Source organism: Anoplophora glabripennis, unplaced genomic scaffold, assembly GCF_000390285.2.
Source record: "Anoplophora glabripennis isolate ALB-LARVAE unplaced genomic scaffold, Agla_2.0 scaffold282, whole genome shotgun sequence".
NCBI classification, from domain to species: domain Eukaryota; kingdom Metazoa; phylum Arthropoda; class Insecta; order Coleoptera; family Cerambycidae; genus Anoplophora; species Anoplophora glabripennis.
This window is the reverse complement of record NW_019417443.1, coordinates 353,443-379,554: the sequence shown is the minus strand read 5'-3', so window position 1 is coordinate 379,554 and position 26,112 is coordinate 353,443. Positions and strand designations below refer to the sequence as shown.

Here is a 26,112-nt window from a genome sequence, read left to right as displayed (position 1 = left end):
ATAGAATGTAAACCAGATTTTAACTTCATCAACGAAAAATGTTATTTTTGCGAAGACCACTTTGAATTAAAATGTTTTAGAAATAGTAGGAAGAATAGCCTCAACAAAAATGCAGTGCCAACAATATTTAGTGAATCAAATAGTATATCATCACATTTAGATTCTCTTAATAGTAACGTTTACTTGAAAACTACTCTAGAGTCAGTTAAACAGTTTGTTAGTGAAACATTAGAAAATGCCGAAATTAATAAATGCCAAACATCAATGTTAGATGATTTTTCAGAACCACCATTTAAAAAACCAAAATACACTTATTCCAAATTGCCATCTCTAAATACCACTGCAAGTACTAGTACTGTTATTGTTAACGATACCATGCCGGATCATCATTTATCTAGGTGCCGGATGAAGTAGATTCAAATACTGGTTGTGTAAGTACTTCACATAATACTTCATTTTGTCAAAACTTCACTTGTATGTCGAATAGTAGACAACAAAAAACGGATTTTTGGATTTTTTAATGAATATTAAGTTTATTTTTAAGTAATGGTAGATACTTATGTCTACGTTTCTACTGATATTTGTTACTCATACTATCAGTATTTAAATTTTTGCAGAAAATAATAATCAGTACATGTATCGTACTGATGACAACCAATATAGTTTGAAACAAATGTACCTAACAATATTTTTCATAAAGAGGGGAAAGGTAAGTATATGTCTATTCTGTGTCACAGTAATCACTATTAATTACTAGTAATTATCTTCTTTTCCTATTTATAACAGAATAAATTTAAGTACATGCAATTAAAAAACAACTGCTTATGCATTTTTCAACTACATAATTTTGTAAAAAAAATCTGGTCAATTTTTACATTAGAACTGATATTTTTTTACAAAGCTTTGTAGTCAATGAATATGAATTTTATTCCATATGTAAGTTGCACTCTGAATATTATGGTATATTTAAATTTGCCGCCAAGTGCAGCGTAATAAAGCGACATCTATTGCATAGTTTTTGAACTTCATTCTCAAACCAAAGACGGCTAAGCACGGTCACTGCAGTTTCTGTTTTGTGTTACAGCTGCTATTTGTTCACAGGCCGGATGTAAGGTGGCGCCAGTTGCGTCTGGAGCAAGTTATGCTTCCAATGAAAGACAATGAAATAAACACTCTTATTTAGTTACTCATATGATCGGTAAGTTGAATCATTTACAAGATTTCTTAGAAGTATCAAACGATACAAATTCTTGACTGAAACTAGAAACTCGAAGCCTCAATTTCAAATTAGTTGGAACTATATGACCATGGGCGTAGCCAGGGGGGCAGAGGGGCACACTCCCCCCTCTCTCAATCGGGTGTGGACAGGAACAAATTCATTATTAAGTAAGATTGAGTAAAACAGTGAATGTCTACAACAATTAAGTCTTCTTGTATTCTCGAATGCAAAAGTAGCATTTCGCAATCTAGCACCAAAAATAACTATATTATTACTGCACTGTTTGCTTTTGGCCGTTGGGTAGGAAGGCTTTTGCACTGAATTCCTCGGTTTAACCATATATTGGTATTTCTGAACCATGATTTCACATACCATATCCTTTGTTCAATAAACTGGCTACGCCTATATACAGGGTGGTCCAGATTTAAATAGACAAACTTCGGGAAAGTACTAAACAACAAAAATTAACATCACTTTGTTCTATGAACATAGGGACAGAAAGCCACCGTTTATGAGACACAGGGCGTTGAAATTATCAAAAATAAAACAATTTTTTAAAATATCTAGAAAACCGCTCCATCCAATTTATCCAAATTTGGTTCACATTTTTTTTCGAATATTTCTCCTAGTTCTGTATGCACACAGTCCAAATCCAAAAACCAGTAGCGGAGAAACAAGGACGTTGTTTCCTTATTTAGAGTAAAACTTCTATGCCACTGATTTAATTGGTAATATGAATACATTTTACAACGGTCTGAAATATTCCGGATGAAAAAACATTCTTTAATTTTTGTCGAAAAGTGAATGGTTTACGAGTTATAAGACCTATTATCCAAGTAAATAAAGCGTTGAAATAGGGAAAAATAAAACGAATTTGGGTGGTCCAGATTTTTAATAGACAAACTTCGAGGAAATACTAAACAACAAAAATTAACATCACTTTGCTATATGAATTTATCCAAATTTGGTACAAACTTTTTTTCAAATATTTGTCCTAGTTCTGTATGCACACAGTCCAAATTCAAAAACCAGTGGCGGGGAACCAATGATATCGTTTCCTTATTTAAAGTAAAACTTTTATGCCACTGAATTAATTGGTAATATGAATACATTTTACAACGGTCTGACACATTCCAGATGAAAAAACACTCTTTTATTTTTGTCGAAAAGTGAATGGTTTACGAGTTATGAGACATATTATGATGCGGTTTTCCAAATATTTAAACAAATTAGTTTATTTTTGTTAATTTCAACGCCCTGTATCTCATAAACGGTGGCTTTCTGCGCCTAAGTTCATAGAGCAAAGTCATGTTAATTTTTGTTGTTTAGTAGTTTCCCGAAGTTTGTCTATTAAAATCTGGACCACCCTGTATATGACAATTATTTTGGTAATAAGGCAATAATGCAAATCACAATTACACATAAAAGGGGGATACAATACATAATACAAAGCGTGCTTTGGCAAAATAACCACTCGCTATCCATAAAATCGTCTCTAATCGCAACTTAAGTAGATACCCGGCTGTTCTTCATTACGCATTCTGACTTTGCAGAATTTATTTAACAGGTGCGTCCATATCTCGCGAACCGGAGCGTTATCGAGATAGCAGATCGCAATAAAACGAGGTATTATATATCACTGTATGACTTTTGACACGCGCCCGGCGAAAATACAATAAATCAGTAACGAAAATTTATCAATAGGTACCGGCAGATCCAAATCCCTCCGCGGATAATACCGGTCGCGTCCCGTTAAGCCTTAACCTACGTTAATTCTAATATTATTCCGGATTTTATTGTGTTGTTTGCGCGTCTTGGCGCTCTCACATGACCGGGTGACGTCAGGAGTGGCGTTAAATCACGTTCGGGCTCTCTCATAATGTGCGCTAATATGCGACGCGGTCACGTGAAAGTTTGTCCCGTGATTTTCTACCTATTACCGGTGTTACCGATTTAGCGAGGTGTTTTTGCCAAGCGCGTTCGAATCGCGCGGCTGTTGTTATTCCTGGCTATGGGGCAGGGGGGTCAATTGATATAGGCCGAAAGGAACTCTAATAAATTCAAATAAATATGTCGACGATAGATGGCAGGGCATGAAGATAGAAGGTCTGACAGTGTCGCAGGAAATAATTTTGCCTGCGAAGACATTGACAAAGTTAAGTGCACAACAGGTTTTTTATTAAACAACCAATAACAAAGCAGCAGAAACAAGAACTGGAAGCTTACATTTGTACCTGGTTTTAGATTTTAGACATAAATCAGTCAGAAACTAAGTATAGAAAAATGTAATGTATTTTAATTGTGCTTTATTTCCATAAAAATTTGATATGTAACTTTTATTTGGAAAGTGTTTATAGCTATTAGTAATTAATTGAAATGTTGATATTTAGTGATAATCTAAGAAGTGGAATTTGTAAAGTGGAAAAGTAAATCAGTACCTACTAGAGCTATTTGAAATCAGTATTTGTTGTAAACATTTACATCGTATTTTTTATACATATACTATATAATTTCAAATAAATATGTTGTAATTGTTGGTCGTAAATATTATATGTTCATTACAACCACTACTTTTTAAAAAACATATTCTATTACGTACTAACAATCCCAAGTAAAATGTTCTCTTTGTAGTAGTCGTTTTTTCGTGCTGACCTTTGTCAAAAATAACGAAGGAATACAAAAAATACTTTGAATGATAAACATTATTTATCAATGTCAATATATCAGTTTTGTGTTTATGAACAAGCACACATTTTTTTTTTCATAAACTTGTTCAATTATTTGAAATTATTCAATTTTCGTAGCTGAAAACATACAGAGGTAGTGAATTTTCAAAACCGAGAGAGTTGCACTAACTAAATTTGGAGAGAATTTAGTTAATACAATGCGAAACATTAACATCGTCTTACTGTTAAAAATGTTGTCACCGCCGTTCTTGGTGGTGAAAATTCGAAGTGTTTGGAATTATTCAATTTTCGTGGCCGAAAACATACATAGGTCCAAACCGAGAGAGTTGCACTAACCAAATTTGGATAGGACATAGCTAATACGATGCGAAACATCGCATTAATGTTAAAAATGTTGTCACCGCCGTTCTTGGTGGTGAAAATTCGAAGTATTTGGAATTATTAAATTTTCGTTGCTGAAAACATACATACGAGTATGTTTATTGAATTTTCTCAACAGAAAGAGATGCACTAACCCTATTTGAACAGACCATCACTTAATACAATGCAGAGAATGAAACCCCCTGTATTTTGGAGACGATGGGACCATGAAAAAAGCTCCATTAGGTCAGGAATTTACCCCACCCTCAAAAATAGCTTAACCATCGATATCTCAGCAATTAATGATCAGACAGAAAATTGACGGGCAGTTTCGAAATCTCTAATAAATTTCCTACAAAACTATGTAGCGTTCTTGGAAGAAAAAAATTTCTTTCATCCTCGACATTAACTTGAAAAAAGTGAATAAAGTGACTTTTTGACTTGTTTTGCTAAGTCGACCGCATCTTTGCTAATATCGATGCAGAGTCTAATGCTTGTACGAATTTTTACATCTCGATGTACCCCCAAAAGCTCCGTAAATGGGCAGATCGATCTATCGAACGGTTTTTTCGGGCCGCTTAATCAAAATTTCAGAAAAATTTAAAGGAGCAAAATTTACATTTCTGAGCACCCTGTAACGTTCGTAAAAATGAAAATTTTGTGTTTTTTCAATTCTTTCACAATTGGGCATTTTTTGCTCATTGAATTTGAAAAAATTTTTTTTATTTTTTGAAAATTTTTTAAAAATTTCTCTTTATTTTTTAACAACTCAAGATAAAAATATTGAGTCATTTTTGAAGCGATGTACTCTTTCCGTACCGTAATTTCCTTTATTTTGAATTAACGAAATTGATTAAAAGTTGATACCCCCAAGATTGGTGTAGTCCTCGATCTGCGAAAAAATAGTGCGTATTATCCTAAACTTTCTTACGAAGCTAACAAGTGTGAAAAAAACAGTTTTTTTTTAAACTCTATCTTTGATTCAAAGGAACCAACCAACAGTTTTTCTCAAAACTAACAATATTTTTTGTAATTCTAGTGAAAAAAATTAATCAAAAGTTTTTGTAGACTTCAATTTTTTTAATTTTTGTCATGCCTAGACGGCATTTATCCGCACCAGAAGTCGCTCAGCTTCGTAAGAAAGTTTAGGATAATACGCACTATTTTTTCGCAGATCGAGGACTACACCAATCTTGGGGGTATCAACTTTTAATCAATTTCGTTAATTCAAAATAAAGGAAATTACGGTACGGAAAGAGTACATCGCTTCAAAAATGACTCAATATTTTTATCTTGAGTTGTTAAAAAATAAAGAAGAGTAAATTTTCAAAAAATTTTCAAAAATTAAAAAAAAACGTTTTTTTTTCAAAAATTATTTTTTTTTCAAATTCAATGAGCAAAAAATGCCCAATTGTGAAAGAATTGAAAAAAAATCAAATTTTTCATTTTTACGAACGTTACAGGGTGCTCAGAAATGTAAATTTTGCTCCTTTAAATTTTTCTGAAATTTTGATTAAGCGGTCCGGAAAAACCGTTCGATAGATCGATCTGCCCATTTACGGAGCTTTTGGGGGTACATCGAGGTGTAAAAATTCGTACAAGCATTAGACTCTGCATCGATATTAGCAAAGATGCGGTCGACTTAGCAAAACAAGTCAAAAAGTCACTTTTTTCACTTTTTCAAGTTAATGTCGCGGATGAAAGAATTTTTTTTTCTTCCAAGAACGCTACATAGCCTTATTCAAGATTTCGAAACTGCCCGTAAATTTTCTGTCTGATCATTAGTTGCCGAGATATCGATAGTTAAAGCCAAAAGGATACTTTTGTATTCGTAGTCGAATATCACCGGGTTAAATTAACATAGAGAAAAATAAAAAAAAATTAAAGCTGAATGAACAGGCTATCAAGTCCATATCATGATTTTTGTGTAAAAAATTTTTCCAAGCCCGTGGACCGAGAAAAAAACGCAAAAAATTGAAAAAAATTTGTTTAGTCTTATTTCTTAGAATTTCGCGATGACTGTCGCTCCTTAAAATTTTGAGCTAAGAAATCTGGAAACTAGACATTCGGCGCTTTAAAACGCTTTTTTTAAAACCTTGATACGATCATTTTTAACTGAGATACAGCATTCTGAAAAATCACTAAAAATTCGAAATTTTTTTTTGCTTCCTTAATTTTTTGCAGAAGTTTATGATGTCGCTATTAGTCGCAACGATCTATCATTTATTCATTGTTACACAGCTATTTGGTGCAATTTGAAAGCGGCTATTTTGCAAATCTTGTGTAATTTGTTTTTGCGTTAAATCCAATTTAATATCAAACTGCAATAACAAATGTTCGTATTTCGATTGCAGCAGACGATGTTACCTACTGATGCAACTTTTCCCGGGAAAATGTTTTAGGAGAACCGCTTATAGTCCGATTTAATGTTATTTTGAAACGCAATATTTGCATGCCTAAAGAATATTAAATTAATGCGTAGAGATTAGCATCATTCCTATGAATAATAAGAAAATCAACCGAAGTCACGATTATAGCTTATTCTATACCTTTTCAAAACATACTACATAATATTTTGGATGTATCTTGTCTCGAATTAATTTAATCAACAAAGAGTGGAGTTACATTACCGTTAATGACAGAAAAGGAGAAAATTCTCAGATGGTTATAACGGCAATTCGATCTCACGTGTGATATACGACGTTTTGTCCAAGAGTTGCATTTTTTTAATGAAAAAGAAACGAAGTCGGCCATCATCGATTCCCAATTGTTCAAAGCTAAAGCGGGCTCCGCTACAGGACCCTGTGCGGACTAATCAAGGCATGAGATTGAACGTCGACCTGGTCTGGCCTTGCATCATGCCGGTTCTCCCCATATTAGAGGTAATCCCCGACGTAAAAAAATAGTGACTAGCTAGCGATTGAGATTTGATTTTAGTCACTAAAACCCAACCTGTCACACACCCACAAAACTGCAACTGTTGGACAATGTTACTTTTAGTTCTAGGTTGCTTTTGTATTCAAGAATGGACACTTATGATTTTGCTTGCACATACAAAAATTATATCACTGAAACCATAACAGGAAATTTTATTTGAGGATACATCATAGGAAATTAAACAAAATTTGCGGACATAATTAATTTCCAGCCAACCCGGAGGACAAACAAATGAGTACGTCGCGAAGTTTTTATAATAGATTCCTTCCGCTTTGGGATAAAATACAGGGCGTAAAAAAATAGCTAACACGTTTTCAATTCAAGATCATTATTTTTGAGACAAACTTTTTTGGCCTTGTTACGCTTTTGGCGAGTACGAATTTCAAAACACCCGCTAGGTGGGACACTAGACAAACTACAATTTCGAAGTCGTTGTTTACTTAAAAACGGCTATTCAAAACGTGTCGACGTGTCTATAAGCCACAACAGAAAACGTTGCCCGTACTACAAAGACAAAACAATCGCTTAATTTGATACGTGAACACAGAGGAACGATAAGAAAAATAGTTGATGCTCACGTCAAAAAAATGCAAGAACTTTTACAAATTTCGCCTATGGCACATCAAAATAACAATCCGAATTTAAAATGGAAGCAATACAAGCTTCACCATGTTTTGCAACTTTGAAAAAAATGTCAGACATTTTTTTTTACTTTCTTGTTTAGTTTCGGAAGACAAATTCTTTATCTATTTACCGTGTTAACATGCAATATTTTTTACTGGAAGTTTCAGAGCTATAAACTTTTATTACATTAATAATGACAATTCAATCATTTTGTTACTATATTGGCAGTATCAACAACGACCAGCAGATTTCTAAGAAATGATAAGTAAAATAGTTGAGGGGCACGTAAAAAGAATGCAAAAACTTACAAATTTTGACTGCGTAACATCAAAACAATGATCCGATCACAGCAATCCAAATTTCACTGTTTTGCATATGGCTGAAGAAAATGTTACAATTTTTTTTTCTTGTGGACAAAGTCTCATCTATTTATTATGTAGGCATAAAATACTTTTTAATTGACGGTTGTGAAGTAGAAACTTTTATATTAATACTGGTAATTCAGTCATGTCTTATTGTGTTTCTAAGTGGGCAGTACCAACAACAACCAATAAATTTCTAAGGTATAATTCAATACTACTCGGTAACACATGGAATAGTGTCGCAGGGCTAATTCCGGCGAAAGTAGAGACCCATGCCTGAGGGGATTTTCTATGGAAAGCAGAAGGCGCGGAATTATTTTCATTATTTTCATTTTAGACTAAAATTTCCGCGAAAGTTTCGGATTTCGGAAAATAAAACTTCCGTAGTTCGAACTGGGGAACCGCAATATAAAATGAAACTTAAGGCGGATTTCGCTACAGGATCTCTGTGGACGCATCAAGAAGTGGGATTGAACGTCGACTCTGATACGTTCCATCAATTGCTCATGATGATCGATAGTAGTTGTTTCCCGCCATCTTGTCTGTGGGATTGTATATATTTTGCATATATAGATTTCTGGTATCGAAGAACAACATGTTTTCTTTAATTTATACAACTTTTGTTTTATTTGAATTAGCTTTCAAATAAAGTATGAGATATATTGTAAACTTTTCTTGCACGCAACAAGCGAAAAATCAAAAAGTGGCTGCGTATTAAATATTTTACATAAACTTGTGAAAAAGAATTTAAAAAAGCCAAGTTGACATTAGAGGATTTAAGAATATTTAATAAATTGTCCCTTATTAGAAACACAAGGATTCAGCAAACACCCAATTACATACATGTGTCTGATCCTGATCTGTATTGAAGAAAACATACTATTTTTGTCGTCCCCGGTCGATATTTAATGAAGCGAGGACGAGGTTTCATTAGCCAACGAACGTTTTTTTTTTTCGACAGCCGCAGTACGCGTACTTTCTAATGTAATGGTTTTGTAACTTTACGCAATATAAGGAAAGGTTATAAAACGACCAAAAAAATAATAATAATCAGCGTGTAATACGTATAAGATGTAAGTACACCGTGTAAAACCAAAGAACTTTTTTTTTCTCTCAAAAAATCCAAGAAACGATTCTTTTTAACGCGGCTACAATTGTCGGAATCGTAAAATCGTAGTTAAAGAGATGTTGCCACAAACTTTAAATCAATTACTCAATTTATCACCTGTCCTGAACGATTCATATAAAAATTGCGTCGTTTCCGATTTTTTAACGTTTCTAAAGATCTAAGTAAAATATCAAACACATACTTCGTCAATTTTTGATTTTCTATTAAAAAAGAGGTACAAAATATATGACGACGAAGTGAAAATTTGTACATTGGAATTGCCTTACTAGCAATGATTCTATGATTCAAATAGACAAACAATTTCAGCGCACGAATTGTCGATACAACGAGATCAGCCGGTATTATTGGCCGTTGTTGGCACTGCTGACAGAAGTTCTTATTTCTGAAGTTCCCAGTAAGGAAGTTATCAATTTTTCACTTTGGTATTACTGATGAATTATCTATGAATGAATATTATAAATAGAAATGTAGTCGAAACAGTCTAATCAGAGTTTGAACGTGAAAAAATTATTAGTAGACATTTTACTGCATTTTATGACGGTGAAAGGTATGTAGAATGATAATATCAAACGCATACTTCGTCAATTTTTGATTTTCTATTAAAAAAGAGGTACAAAATATATGACGACGAAGTTTGTGAAAATTTGTACATTGGAATTGCCTTACTAGCAATGATTCTATGATTCAAATAGAGAAACAATTTCAGGGCACGAATTGTCGATACAACGAGATCAGCCGGTATTATTGGCCGTTGTTGGCACTGCTGACAGAAGTTCTTATTTCTGAAGTTCCCAGTAAGGAAGTTATCATTTTTTCACTTTGGTATTACTGATAAATATCTATGAATGAATATTATAAACAGAAATGTAGCCGAAATAGTCAAATCAGAGTTTGAACGTGAAAAAATTATTAGTAGACATTTTACTGCATTTTATGACAGTGAAAGGTATGTAGAATGATAATATCAAAAAACTAACTCGAAGGAAGTGATGCTAAGTTGGCATTTTTTACTACCCATGAAAATCTAGACGACCAATCGGAGAATCAGTTATTTTATGTTGTAGGCAATTAAATTACCTACAATTTAAGGTATCTAAAGTCATATTTCACCAATTTGTTAAGTGTAAAATAAAGGTCGAACGCGGAAAAATCAGTTTTCGAAAATTGCGCATTATTATTGCAAAAATCAATGGATATTGATGAAATTTATGGAAGAAACGGTCCATACAATGACCACCTTATGTGCCAAAGGCAGATTCGATTGACCACTAATAAAGTAGGATGTGCAAAACAGCGTTATAAATAAATTGTCCCAAGGTCAGGCAAAAGCCGCTCGGGTATTCGCTCTTTTTGCATTAAATAGAGCTTATTTTTACAGTAATTTAAGAAAAAAAGAAACGTTCAAGCCAAAGATCTCGCGCGCAGGGTTTTCAGTTTATGATCTAAATGGACAGTCCTTCAAATAAATTGAAAATTAACTTAATTTTATAGGATAGAAAAATATGAATTTAATTGAATTAGATAATACATTTTAAATTAAGTGAAAATTTATTTGTTACAATTTCTTTTAAAGCATTGTGTTTAGTTTGTCAATTTCAGTGTCAATGCCCTGTGAAAAATGACCTAGTTTAGGTGAACTATATAACATCAATACACCTGATGTGATATGACAACATGGCGCTACGCTAAACTTGAGTGGAAATAGAATTTGTAGTGTGGTGGTATTTTTATTATAATAAAATTTAGCGTTGCTAAAGTATAGCGTAAGTGTATTTATTTTACTGTTAAGTGAAGTTAAGGTGTGTTTGTGTGTCTTCATTGCTAAATTTCTAATGTTATATTACGAATAAAAATTTATACGAATCAACATAAGTGATATTTGACAAAAAAGATTTAAAAAAACAGGTTTGACGACGAATTGAAAAAATAAACTTATATTTTCAAAGATCAAAGACGGCCCCCGAACAAATATAAAAATTCACTTATTCTACCTAAAATAAAGTTTATCAAAATTTCTTAAGAACTACGGAAATTTTACACAACTTGGCAACTCTGTGAAGAAAGTCACATTATTATGACTTTGCTCTAATTTCACACTACAGACACAGAAATTACGATCTATGTAGTCAAAGAAGACCCCTTTCACTCACCTAGAATAGCTTTCTTATGGTGTAGCAGCTCGTAGTAACTTTTGGCTAGAAGATCCGACGGGTTGGTCGGCGTGAATCGTCCCAACTTGACCAACCGCTCGCAGGTCTTCATCAGGTGTAGGGAAAACTCCCCCGGGTCGATGCCGTAAGCCCTCCAACCTCCCACGCCGTCGGCCACGCCTGCGAAACAAACGAAAAACACATTACACTAATTGCCGCGACTCATCGCACTCTTGCGATGTTGCCACGTCTAATTGGGCACTGGATTTAGGGAAAATTTTCAAAAGGAAAAACGTTCCTGTCTTTTACTGATCGTGCAACGTTGTGACATTTGCCTTAGATTTGCAGAAATCGAGGATGTGAGAAAACTCAAAGCAAAAATAAATCAGCTACATATTTATCTCTACTGTTCATTCTAACCATAATCAATGATTAAATATTAGGCAAGTAGAAAAAAAAAACTGTTGACAAAACAAATTTCTCACAAGCATGACAAAAGTGTAATGTTTATTGACCCTGGCTAAATGAATAACATTTCTATCGTTCGCAATAATCAGTTATTTAAAGTTCATAATTACATAAACTTTGATAAATACACTTGTTCTATCAAAAATAAACACCTCGAGTAAATACCACCGATTTCTTTCCAAAATGAATGATTTAGAACCCGACATGGTGTTAATATTACCATTTGGCACGTAAGAGATCAACAAGAGATGAAAAATCCCAACTGAAACCGTTTTTATAGCTAGGACATGCGTTTTTTCATTTTGTTCCAATAAAATTGGAGATCAGGTTTAAAAACGCAAAACCGCGGATTCTGTAATGAAATATTTAACAATTTAGCACTAAATTTAGCGAAAACAAAATAAGAATAAACGAGCAATGTCGCCACGTCTAATAATTTGGCGTGACATTTAGGGAAAATCCACAAAAGGGAATAAGAATTGAATTCGTAATCGAGCCATGTTGCCACGTCTAATAATTTAGCGTGACATTAAGGGAAAATTCTCAAAAGGAAATAAGAATTGGGTTCGTAATTGAGTAATATTGCCACTTCCAACAATTTAGCACAGGAAACTTTTCAAAAAATGTGAAAAATTCAATATTTACTTTCAACAGCCATATAAATAACATTTATATCGTTTACTGAATTGATTCTGTCGATATAGACAAAGGGAAAGACGGTTCTGTTATTCAGCAACGTTGCATATACAACAAATTCGCCTTAGATCTAGGGAAATTAAGAATATGAGTAAACTAAACATTTATTTTGACTTTGACTTGTTTTTATTCTAACCACAATCAATCAATAAATATTAGGCAAGTAAATACAAATAACTATTGACACAACAAACTTCCCCAAGGTAAACACAACAAATGTAACGTTTATTGACCCTGTCCAAATTAATAATATTTTTATTGCTCACAATAGTCAATTATTTAAAGCTCATAATTACATAAAAATTTGATAAATACATTTATTATATCCATAAAAAATGAGTGATTTAAATCATGAGGTGATGTTATAATTATCATTTGGCACGCGAGAGATCAACAAGAGACGAAAAAATCTCGAGCTAAAACCGTTTTTATCACTAGGATATGCGTTTCTTTTTTTTTGTTCCAATAAAATTGGGGATTAGAGAAGTATTTTAGAACGCCAAACAATGGATTTTGAGATTAAATATTTGGAAGTGGTTTTAACTGGATACGAGTTACAATAAGTAGAATTTTGGGGAATATTTACACTGAAAAATACAATACAAAATACACAACGATCTGTTGAATTCAACGTTTACTACAAGAAGGCGGGTTAAGAAAAAAAACTTGTTCTTCTAAGGAAGAAATAGTTATGCTTTGCCTTGAATGCTGAATAAAAATATATCCATCGAGATATCCACGCAATGAAAAACAAAAAAATTCCAAACATGCCAGTGACGTAAATTTAAAAAAAAAATTACATTTACAATTTTCTCCGAGTCAATGAAGAGTTTCGAAAATTAATATAAGTGCCTAAATTCATTTTTATTTCGTTCGTCAAATCGTTTTATACCCATTGTCTCCGCAATCAAAGCTTTCGTTTAATTTTTTTGTCTGGCTTAACAATACAGAGATAAATTATTATATTCGTATAAAGAAAATACGAAAGCATATCGTGCATTCTCAATTTTGAACAATACTTGTTAAGGCGCATTTCGCAACCTTAACACGCGCGCAATTCTGTTTGTTAACAGTTACAAGAAGCCTCGTTACAAATATTAATGTCACTAAAGGCCCGAAATTCAAAAGTCCGCTGCCAGAAATGGAATTTAAGTTAATGTTTATCTAATTTTTTTTAAAGAAATTGAGCAAATTCAAACATTCAAAAACATTTAAAAAAAATGTAATCAATTGAGGTCGAACAATGTTCTTCGATATCAGAAATCTAGATAATAAAAAGTGAAAACACCTCTGATTAATACAAAAACATTTACCTGATTAAAATTGTTAAATAATGCGATGATTCAGAGAAATATCCTGTATTCTTGCTGTTCTATTATCACCTTTGACAAATACTAATCAGTAGGCTTAGTGCACGTGCAGAGTCTAACAGATCCGGCGCGAGGTCGGTGGCCTTCACAGCTGACTCGCGTTTCGAACTGTTCAGTTATTTACGGAACATTGTAGTATTTGTTGGCGCGTCGATACTATTTTTTGTCTACTGTAAATTCTATTAGTCGTGTATATTTAAATAACTATTTATAAATAGTAACATAATTTACATTAACAACTATTAGTTGGGGGAAAAGTGAAGTAAAATGCCAAAAGAGAAAAGAAATAGCCGGGAATTATTTGAAATGTGGTTTGACAGTGATCCCGAAGGTTACAGTTTAAGTATGTATAATTTTTTATGTTAATATTTACAACAATTTCAAGTAAAATGAGAAAACATCTTTTTGCAGCAGCAGTAATATTTGTTTTGTCTTAGTCAAGAGTGATAATACACGGCAAGAATACAGGACATTTCTTTGAATGATTTAAGGTTTTATTTTGGATAATTATTTATTAATACTAGTTGGGCCATATCGTTCATAGAGTAGTTGTTGTTTCCCGCAATATCAGCAGCTTTTGCACATATAAATTTAAAAAAAAAACAAAGTTATTTTAACTAACTTTTAAAAGAAATCTTACGGTGCTTATGGGATAATTTTACTGTGCTGTATTTTAATATAGTCGTATCTTATTTTAAAAGACAACACTGTCATGTATATGGTACTTGTCGAAGACCGACAGGATTCTCCTTTGACGATAACCCCTACCACTTCCCGTTGCAAAAAAACCCAGATATCAAAAGCAAGTCATCATGTTATTATCAAACCTCAAATGAAACCGACATAGCAAATACCCTCACAACAACAAAGCGATTTGCTGACAAATCCGAGAAAAATGCATATATTCTTATCACCAGCAGAAGCAACAAGAAATGCTGAAGAGAAAAAAATAACTGCCTTGAAAATTGGTGCTGGAAAATAACACCATCTGTTGTGCGTTATCCTAATTGCGCTATTTTTTTATGTTTGATTTGTGGATGACATTTGCGCCTAACACATCACTTACTATTTTGATAGATGAAGTCGAAAGAATAAAAAAAAAGATTCGTAAGGCGAAAATTGCGTACTTAGCTTGAAAGCTGTTATTGCCAGGGCATTTTTAAAATATCTTTATTGTTCTAATTTTAAATGACCCCGTTCCTGCAATAATAAACATTGGTTAGTTGTATTTTTCTTGCCTTGTTACAAAACAGGCACTTAAATTAATTATTACTTTTATAATTATCGCGAAGATTATATATTTTTTTTTATATACAATACAGGGTGTTCCGCTTAAGAGGAAGTCTAACTGTAAAATTTATAAAAAAAAATGGTTTTAATAAAAGTTGTCTGGAATCACGTGAGCCATGTAAAGAAAATATTTTTAGCTTTACAGGGTGTTCCATTTCGCGTGGCCTCTACATAACTTTGTTATTTTAAATGGAACACCCTGTATATTATTGCGTTTTTGAATTCCTTGGTTAATATTGGGCAGAGTTTATTAAATACATGGTGTTTAAAACTTTCTAACTAACCCTTTTCGAGATAATCAGTTGTTTTTTAAACATATCACGATTTTAGCTCTCTAAACGAGGCTAGATAGCGTCTAAACCGAAAGAGTTAGAAACCTGCAGTTTTCACTTTTCGTTTTGGCATGAATTACTCTATCTTGTCATCTCTGAGCAAAACGTGTACGTTATTCAGACTTGGAAATACTGAGACCTACATTTAATAATCTTACGAGTTGAAAAACTTTTTTTTCAAAAATGGAATGGCTCATATTGTCATGGGTGAATGCAAAATTGAATGCCCTTTCACTGATATAAGGTTGTCCATACTTGTCGCTAACAGTTTTCTAGAAAAATCAGTTCTTTTCTAAAGTCCGAAAAAATATCTATGTACCTAACGGCGTCAAGAGGCCTTGCAATTGTAAATTGGTGTTTTTTCCTAGAGAAATAATAAAATAGCAAGCTCAACTGTCAGTTTAGGAAATAAAAAAAGAAAGGAAAAACGAACCCTTATACCATATTATCGAAAGAAACTACAGGAAACTTAAAAATTATTCAAAGTGAACTCGAGAGATAAGACTTCATCAAAACCTCTACTGAAACTGACGTCAAATATGTGACCTATTTAATTCAGAAATAAGCAAGTTCTTAATACGTTCACTTTGATCGATTTGCCTGGTATGAATTATTTATTAATTGGAATTTTATCGGCGCGAGAAAGTTTTTATAACGTGGCAAATTCGGTACTCCTTACCACGGCCAGCTACGACGTTGGACTTTGCAACGCGTTCGCAGGAATAATAGAAAATAGCTTTAAAATCAACACACTAGCGATTACATTTTTGGCAGCTGGTAATAAACAGTTCTCAGTAATCGTTGTCCAAAGGAAACCTGATGTTATGTGCACATTATAGCCTCAACTGGCATATACAGGGTCTCCCAAGAAGATTATGAACGAATTTAATAATGCATTGCTGAAAAACAGATGAATATGCAGACATTTAACGTTAAAATTTTGTTAGTGGCAAGCGTTCTTATTATAAAAACACTATTTTTTAGCTGCGCTTTATTTCACGAACAGAGTTCATCATCGTCATTCTTATCACCATTCTTTTTTTAAAATGCACTATTTCTTGGGTCCCTCTATACAACAATGACATAACAATTGAAACAATTTTTATGGCAGCCATAACCACACACGCTGATAACAGATTAATTGTAATAGGTTGCGGTTATTGCTTATTCATAAGCAACTGACAAATTGACAATGAAAATGTGGCATTGGCGGCCGTTCACTACAAAAGGTTAAATCTATTGACTTGGCAACAAATTAAAGACACTTAAAAGGGCGAGGTTTCGCACAGTTACAGTTACTTTCTTTGTTCGAAAAATTTCAGAATAACCTTTGGCAATATTTAACGCACAGCCTAGACCTCTAACGAACTAAAATCCCTTTTTATTTAAAGATGAAGCCAAGGCCTTTACCAACGATATCAGACCAAAAATAGATCGCGTTTCACATTGTTCTAACATTAAAATTTATATTTATGGTTATTTTCCACGAAAAGACCTGAATAGTTTTGAGTCGATCGATTCTCACAATCAAACGACTTATATCAATCACAGCCTCGTAATAATATCATTATTACCAAGGCTACTATTTATTTCAATTCGAGTTCCTTATTTTACTGTAATTTTCCAAGTAAGCATCGGTTCTTAGTAAGCTAAAGGTCAGTTAGTTGTGGTTAGCTGTTAGTTCGATTCAGATGATTCTATAAGAAACTAAATAAAAAATTTATTAGTGGTACTTTTAAGGTTTCAGAATATAATGCAACAGGAAGACACTTGATTTCGTTGACATACGGGGTTGCTGATTGTAAGGAAACGATCGAATATCTCCTAAAAAAAATAGCCATCAAAATCATAAGACACAAACATTGGTTTTTCTTTAATGGAACACCCTGTATATTATTCCATATTTCCATTCTTGAAATTGCAATACAAAATTCATATAGCTCATTATGTACCTAAACTTAACCGTTTTCAAGATATTGAACTTTGAAAATCATTTCCTTATAAATTATACAAAAATATTTCAGTTCATTAAGTTTTATAATCCATCAAGTTACCTTTGAAAGCTTCTAACTCCATAACAATGCTGCGTCTTTCTTTTGTTTAATAGTCATTATCTTGACAACACACGGCAAAAATACATTTAAAGTGAATAATTTTCTCGCAAAAATGTCATGTTTAAGTGAAACCGAGATTTTAATGAATCTACACAGTAGAATGCTGTCGTATTTGGCTAAAAAGCAAGGGGTTACGACGTAGTTTTTATGTGTGCAAGATTTTATCGATGGCATAGAAAATTCCCTGGGCAATAAATAAATAATTGTTTATAGAGTAAAACGTTGAAAAATTAAAAAAAATTCTAAATGGTTATAAAAGTGTAAAATTAGGTATTTTTAGTATGGATCATTGTTTATTATGACAACAAGTATCTAAAAAATTGTGTGCTCTTCTAAACGTTAATTTAAACCCACGGTACGCGATAAACTTTTTGAAATTTTCTTAATTAACAATCCTGCCAATCGAAAACCACGATATCGATCGTTGCAAAATTTTTAAGGTAGATCTGACGTATGTTTTACTATTTGTTCACAAAGTTTCAGCAATATTTATAAATATACAGGGTGTTTCCTAATAACGTGCTAATATTTAAGGAGGTTATTCTTGGGTTCATTTTAAGAAAAAAACTTCATATGAACATATGTCCTAAAAATCTTAACTTTTGAATTAAATGGTGCTAAAGTTTAATGAAAAATAAAATTCATTCATTTGTACGCCGTTATGAAATTAGGTACTAATAAGAATTAAAAACGATCTAGTAAGTAAAAAGCAGATTTTGTTTTGCAAACACATAAACAGTTTTGACAGTTGTCTACCCAATTTAGTTGTCATGTATTTAAGTCATTAACATTAACAATATTATTTAGTCAAAAGTTAAGACTTTTATTCATATGAAGTTTTTTTCTTAAAATGGACCTAAGAATAACCTCCTTAAATATTAGCACGTTATTAAGAAACACCCTGTATACTTATTTTAAAAATTGCTCCAAAACAATCAATCATTTTTCTACTATTTTTCGCCCATTGTTAATGCAAAATTCAACTTTTGTGATTCGCAGTTGCTGTAACTTTATAGAAACACGTCAAATAAACAAAAAATAAAGAAAGGCTTTTTTTATTTAGGGCTTACTTTCAATGTTACAAGGAAAAATATGTCGAAAAACGGGTAATTTTTCGTTCTTTTTGTATGTTTGTTGTTTCCCTGAACTTAGGAACATATCTAGTTTAACATTCATATCAAGCAAATAAATAATACAATGCAGTTAGTAAAATAAAAATTTTATCTGGGGAAATCCAAGTTTTCACTTCTCGATATAAGTGCGTTGATCGCGTTGATTCATCAAATTCTCATTAAACTACGTACAACTTTATATTGTAAAAAATAACAGTCCTATTTCCATTAATTAAAGATATATCTAGTTAACAACGAAACATTTCGAATCTTAAAATTGCCTTGCACAGTTACAAATTTCATACTTTAATTGATAAACAATGACACATATAAAAAACGTTAAATATTTAACAAATTTAACATACATTTTATCAGAGAACACTTGAACTTTGTTGAATTATAATTCTAATTCCTAGAACCCGTTGCCAAATCTTGTATTACCTCATATTTTCGAAATACATCGTCACAATTGTCGCGAATGATGCTTATCTTCATCATTATGTCAATGTTTGTTCAAATATAAAAGATTATAACACAAAAAAATTCAAAACAGCTCCTTTTATAGTCTTTCCGAAATCAGTTGAACCTAGCAATAACCAATAAGTTTCATAGGCGTCCCTAAAAAAGTTTTCTGCTAAAGGTAAAAAATTATAATAATTTGTAAACAATGTGTAGAAAAATTTCTATTATATGTTCATTTGACCAACAACATATTTTAATTATTTATGGCCTCAAACAATTTTATTATATTGATGGTAAATTTCGTTTTGTTCCGCTTCAAAAGGTCTCCAAAATGCCATTTTGTAATAATATTAGTAAACAAAATATCCCTCTTATTTCTCCATCGCAATTGTAATATGAATAATTAATAGAAGGTGCGTATAATAAATTAAAATTAACTGAATCGCACCGAATTTCGCATTGCTGCACTGCACTGCTAGACCATTTGTTGACAACTGAATTTATGGCCAGATCGCTCAGTGCGGCTGTGTTTGTGCCGCGTTTGCTCAAATATTTCAATGCCGAGTTGCTGCGTCAGCGACCGAACCTGCCAACCTTTTGGTTCTTCAATTGAGATCGGAAAGACTATACCTATATAACCACCACTAACAGGTATACAAATTGTTTGCGTATTGAAAATGACATTTAAACTGGCTCTAAATCGATTTGGAAACTTTACCAAAGATAAAAAGAAAGCATGTGTTCAAACTAAACGAAAAAAATGATCTATAAGTATACCTATCTTAAATGTTATTGTGGGAACTTTTATTAAAACGATACCAGATTTCGACCTTCCAAAACCACTTTCCTTGTCCCTGATATGTGTCGTTTAACTTTAATTGCTTTTTAAATTTAAACTAAATTAGCTACAGTTATTCATTCAGCTAATGGCGATAATTAACAATTGTTTTCCTCGTAACGAAAGACAAATTCTTAGATTAATAATTACTTTGTTAAACCATCGCTTTAAACCATTTTTAAATGCAAAGTGTAATACAATATTTTTAAATTACTTGAGCAGTTACTTGTATTTTCTTTGATATAGTACATATAAGTAGTATATAAAATTATCGTCCTACACCAATTAATAGCATAACATTATACCATGTTATAAATTATTAAAAAGTAATTGTAGAATCTGGCGCATCTACACAGTTTTGAGAACATGAACTAGTCAAAAAAAAATTAAGGAAGAAAAAACTTTTGGTTGGCTGAAACTTGAGGAAAAATGGTCGTAGAGTAATTACAAAAAAGCAAATTGAAGCTTGAAGTTCCTAGTTTTAGAATCTGAAAGTCAAAAATTTGTATCGTCGACGACCTTTGAAAAAATATAAGAAATTGAGCAGATTTTTTTTTCTAAATATTTGCTTCCCTTTCAAATGGTCCAAGGGATCAATAATTTTTTTAACAATCCCACCTGTCAACTCTTTTAATTTGACTAATGCTCTCTAATTTGAGGTGTTGAAGAGCTCCGCATGATGACTTGTCGTCGAGTTATCATAATTCATATAAAAAATGACCTTATTGGCTTCGATAATTAATTACATCCCAAAGAAACCTTCAAAAATTCAAAACGCTACGATTTTTCTTTCATTGTGGTCCGAATGACTGAAACTGTCACTTTTGCTAAAAATTGAAGGATTACTTTGGCATCTTTTATTATTTTTTTAAATTGAAAATGTTTTTTCGCAAAAAAACATATTTTTTCATCAAAAAATGTTACAGCCTTTTCAAAATTACCTGAAAATTTAGGATTTCTTTTTACTGTTTAATTTTTGTGACTAGTGTATATTTGTACCAATCTTTGAGATGACTATATTTGAATGAACTATTACTGAAGTTATTCCTAGGTCAAAAAAACTACTAGCGATTTATTTTTTGCACAAATTCTTAGAATATCACTAATCGATGCCACGCTTCCTAGTCCCTGACTGAGGTCGTTTAACTTTATGACGTTTTTTAAAAAAGGTGCAGACATTTAGGTATTTCATTAATGACGATTTACTTTTCTTCCGCAAAAGCTTACAACTTGCTTGTAACTGAACATGCGTTTTTTTGGTATAACATTAAACTTTCCCAAGACGAAGAAGTTTCTGTAGTTCAGATAATTTTTATGCTTTTCTAGCAACCAAATTTGATTTTGATGACTTTTTTTTATTCAATGTTCCTCGGCAACAACGCTAACTTGCAAATCAAAGGTTTTTGAGAGACATGGTAATGAAATTAAATTAAAAAAAATCACCTCTAAGTAAAATATCTGGAGACATTTAATGCAGATTGATAAAACTCCGGCAATCTAATTAAAAAAAAAATACCAGAAGTCGTTCTCATTGAAAATTCCATAAATTCGACACCACAGGATGTGGCGAAAGTGCGGTTGCTACCTGTAACACCTTGTGGAGTTCGAAGAAAAGAGATATCAAACATTTTACTTTAAAAACGAACCATTTTACTAGTTTATTAATGTTTAAAAACGTCAGCCCACTCTCACAACACTCCACAAATTGAAAAATAACTAAAATAACCCTTGATTAGATTAGATTAGATTAGATGTTTTATTTTGTTTTGAGACAATTACAAATTGTATAACAATAGTCACCTATACGTATAGCAGATATTTAAAGTAAAAACAAATGTAACTTAACCTAGGAAGCAAAAAACTCACCCNACGAAAAAAATGATCTATAAGTATACCTATCTTAAATGTTATTGTGGGAACTTTTATTAAAACGATACCAGATTTCGACCTTCCAAAACCACTTTCCTTGTCCCTGATATGTGTCGTTTAACTTTAATTGCTTTTTAAATTTAAACTAAATTAGCTACAGTTATTCATTCAGCTAATGGCGATAATTAACAATTGTTTTCCTCGTAACGAAAGACAAATTCTTAGATTAATAATTACTTTGTTAAACCATCGCTTTAAACCATTTTTAAATGCAAAGTGTAATACAATATTTTTAAATTACTTGAGCAGTTACTTGTATTTTCTTTGATATAGTACATATAAGTAGTATATAAAATTATCGTCCTACACCAATTAATAGCATAACATTATACCATGTTATAAATTATTAAAAAGTAATTGTAGAATCTGGCGCATCTACACAGTTTTGAGAACATGAACTAGTCAAAAAAAAATTAAGGAAGAAAAAACTTTTGGTTGGCTGAAACTTGAGGAAAAATGGTCGTAGAGTAATTACAAAAAAGCAAATTGAAGCTTGAAGTTCCTAGTTTTAGAATCTGAAAGTCAAAAATTTGTATCGTCGACCACCTTTGAAAAAATATAAGAAATTGAGCAGATTTTTTTTTCAAAATATTTGCTTCCCTTTCAAATGGTCCAAGGGATCAATAATTTTTTTAACAATCCCACCTGTCAACTCTTTTAATTTGACTAATGCTCTCTAATTTGAGGTGTTGAAGAGCTCCGCATGATGACTTGTCGTCGAGTTATCATAATTCATATAAAAAATGACCTTATTGGCTTCGATAATTAATTACATCCCAAAGAAACCTTCAAAAATTCAAAACGCTCCGATTTTTCTTTCATTGTGATCCGAATGACTGAAACTGTCACAATTTGCTAAAAATTGAAGGATTACTTTGGCATCTTTTATTATTTTTTTAAATTGAAAATGTTTTTTCGCAAAAAAACATATTTTTTCATCAAAAAATGTTACAGCCTTTTCAAAATTACCTGAAAATTTAGGATTTCTTTTTACTGTTTAATTTTTGTGACTAGTGTATATTTGTACCAATCTTTGAGATGACTATATTTGAATGAACTATTACTGAAGTTATTCCTAGGTCAAAAAAACTACTAGCGATTTATTTTTTGCACAAATTCTTAGAATATCACTAATCGATGCCACGCTTCCTAGTCCCTGATTGAGGTCGTTTAACTTTATGACGTTTTTTAAAAAAGGAGTAGACATTTAGGTATTTCATTAATGACGATTTACTTTTCTTTCACAAAAGCTTACAACTTGTAACTGAACATGCGTTTTTTTAGTATAACATTAAACTGAAAATGACTTAAATTATAATATTTTCGATTTGGACGATTTCTAATGGCAAAGAAAAAGGAAAAATATCAAATAAATGGAGTTGGGGTAAAATATTACTAAAAACAAGACATTTTGTTGCACCAAAATAAATTTGTGATTATAACGTGGTTAGAAGTTTAAGGAATAGCCTCTTACAGTTTTTTTACGTATTTATCCTGTATCTATTCAATTATAACGAAATTTTATATCTAATAAACCTGTAGTAAAAAAAAAAAACGTCAAGATATCGCAATTTTGATACGAGGTTAATATACCTTAATCTAATGCAATACATAACCTATTTATTATTTGAGGTGACAATAATTACAAAAATAAACCTTCCTTGTGCAGTTATATTCGAGTTATTTAATAATTAAAAGAATAAACTGGAACAAGGCCAAATTATTGTGTTGATCCGCAAACATCGAATATCTAGGTAAAGCGCAAATTATATTTATTTACTTTTCTGGTTACTGAGAAGGTATATACGAGAATTATTATCNAGTATCGGAATTCATGTGTTGTATAGAGACATATTGTTTCCGAAATTTTAAAAAACACAGTAACCAGTTCAACGGAACACCTCTTATGCCATAATCATAAAGTTTGGTAAGTAAATTATCGTGATTAACGCAGTCGAATGCCCTACTAAGATCACATAAAATCCCGACAGGGCACTCGCCTGCATCAATACATCTAATGACTTCTTCGTAAAAAGAGTGTGTTGAACTACTCGTATTCCAAAAAGACGTATATAAAATTATCGGGCCACTTTTAGCTTAGCAGATTAAAGATTTTGTTACTTTTTGTTGCTATTTTGTTACATTAAAATTAATTTTTGCCTTCAGCTGTTTTCTAGAAAATGACTTAAATCTTAAGTTATAATATTTTCGATTTGGATGATTTCTAATGGCAAAGAAAAAGGAAAAATATTAAATAAATGGAGTTGGGGTAAAATATTACTAAAAACAAGATATTTTGTTGCACCAAAATAAATTTGTGATTATAACGTGGTTAGAAGTTTAAGGAATAGCCTCTTACAGTTTTTTTACGTATTTATCCTGTATCTATTCAATTATAACGAAATTTTATATCTAATAAACCTGTAGTAAAAAAAAAAAACGTCAAGATATCGCAATTTTGATACGAGGTTAATATACCTTAATCTAATGCAATACATAACCTATTTATTTTTTGAGGTGACAATAATTACAAAAATAAACCTTCCTTGTGCAGTTATATTCGAGTTATTTAATAATTAAAAGAATAAACTGGAACAAGGCCAAATTATTGTGTTGATCCGCAAACATCGAATATCTAGGTAAAGCGCAAATTATATTTATTTACTTTTCTGGTTATTGACAAGGTATATACGAGAATTATTATCACATGACAATTCGCGTATTTAATTTCTTGTTAATTCTCGGAAACTAATCTCTACAGGAAAAACTGACTATTTCGTAAGCGTATAAAAAAATATAAACATGCTTTTTTAATGTTACCTACTTTTTATTACATTATTATCCTTTCACAGTTATTAATACAATTTTAAATGTGAAATAAAAAAAATAACTTCCACGAAAAGAATCTTAGGGTATTCAATAAACGTATGTAAATAAACATTCTTAAATGGGTATTTGGGTAAGCAGTTTAGTGTTAAGCAAACGTTGTGCACATCGAAATAAATGCAGCTGTTTCCTTGAAAAAATAAACTCAATGTCAAGGCTGTTTGAATTTTCCTCATTAAAAGAATGAATGAGTCGCTGTAAAGTTACGAAACGGCGTCTAAAAATAAGAGAAACCTCAGTGTTGCACGAGCCAGGCTTATTATTATGCAAAAGTGTTTTTAAAGATATGAAGGAACGTCATGCAGCGTTCAAAGGTTAGGTTAGGTTTCCACCACACTCACCCAATACATCAGCGGATTTATATTTCGCAGTGAACCAGGCATCGTCGCCGAACTGTCCCTTGATCAGTCTTTGGATTTTTCTCTCCTTTGAAAAGCCACAGACGGCCGACACTAGGTACGGGTCAGTTTTTCTTTGAATATTCGGGTCTGAGGCAGATGAAATGTTCGCGATTCCATTCCAAATTGCTCGTGATAACAATCGTCCAGTGATTAATAGAGAGTGCATTATATAACACCAATAAACCAGCACATCACAAGCTCATTTTTACTCAGTTTTTTACGCAGGCACCAGCACACGGAAATTTAGGCCGTTGTCATTGTCCCACAGCGATTCACACAGCGCACGAGTCTCTCAGACGGATGAAAGGCGACCAGCTTACCACCAACTGATCCATTACAAAAATGACAGCGCCGCCCGCGACATCTCGCGACGCGCTATCGAATCAGGATAATATCCAATCACGTGGCCAGGGGATCTCCAAAAACGCCAACCACGATAATAATAATAACAATTGTTAATAGAATACGTATATCACTCAGCTGATCTGTTAATCACATGACTAATATTATGCCTGGTGTTTTGAATTGTAGGTTGATTATTTTGACCAGCGACCGCCGCCGCCCTACCTTTTATATAGACAACCAGTTATACAAGCCAGGTCAATTTCAAATTAAAGTGGCTTTGTTCCTGGTGGTATATACAGGGTGTCCCGTTTATACTTGACAATAACGAGTAGAGTTCCTTTTGGAAATATAATAGGTGTTTTAGCGATACAAGACGTTAAAGTTATTAATTTGGAGAAGTT

At 32.2% G+C, this 26,112-nt stretch overlaps 1 protein-coding gene across 1 annotated transcript in view; it reads right to left on the bottom strand.

The window, feature by feature from the left end:
- The window catches only part of LOC108907129 (protein phosphatase PTC7 homolog), a 43,040-nt gene extending 17,328 nt beyond the window's left edge, over nucleotides 1–25,712 (bottom strand). The window contains exons 1-2 of the mRNA XM_018710668.2: nucleotides 25,307–25,712; nucleotides 11,469–11,648 (exon numbers count right to left, since the gene is read on the bottom strand). Coding sequence (XP_018566184.1) covers nucleotides 11,469–11,648; nucleotides 25,307–25,532 — 406 coding nt within the window. The 5' untranslated portion in view covers nucleotides 25,533–25,712. The remainder of the gene's footprint in view (nucleotides 1–11,468; nucleotides 11,649–25,306) is intronic.
- Between the last annotated feature and the right edge of the window lie 400 nt (nucleotides 25,713–26,112).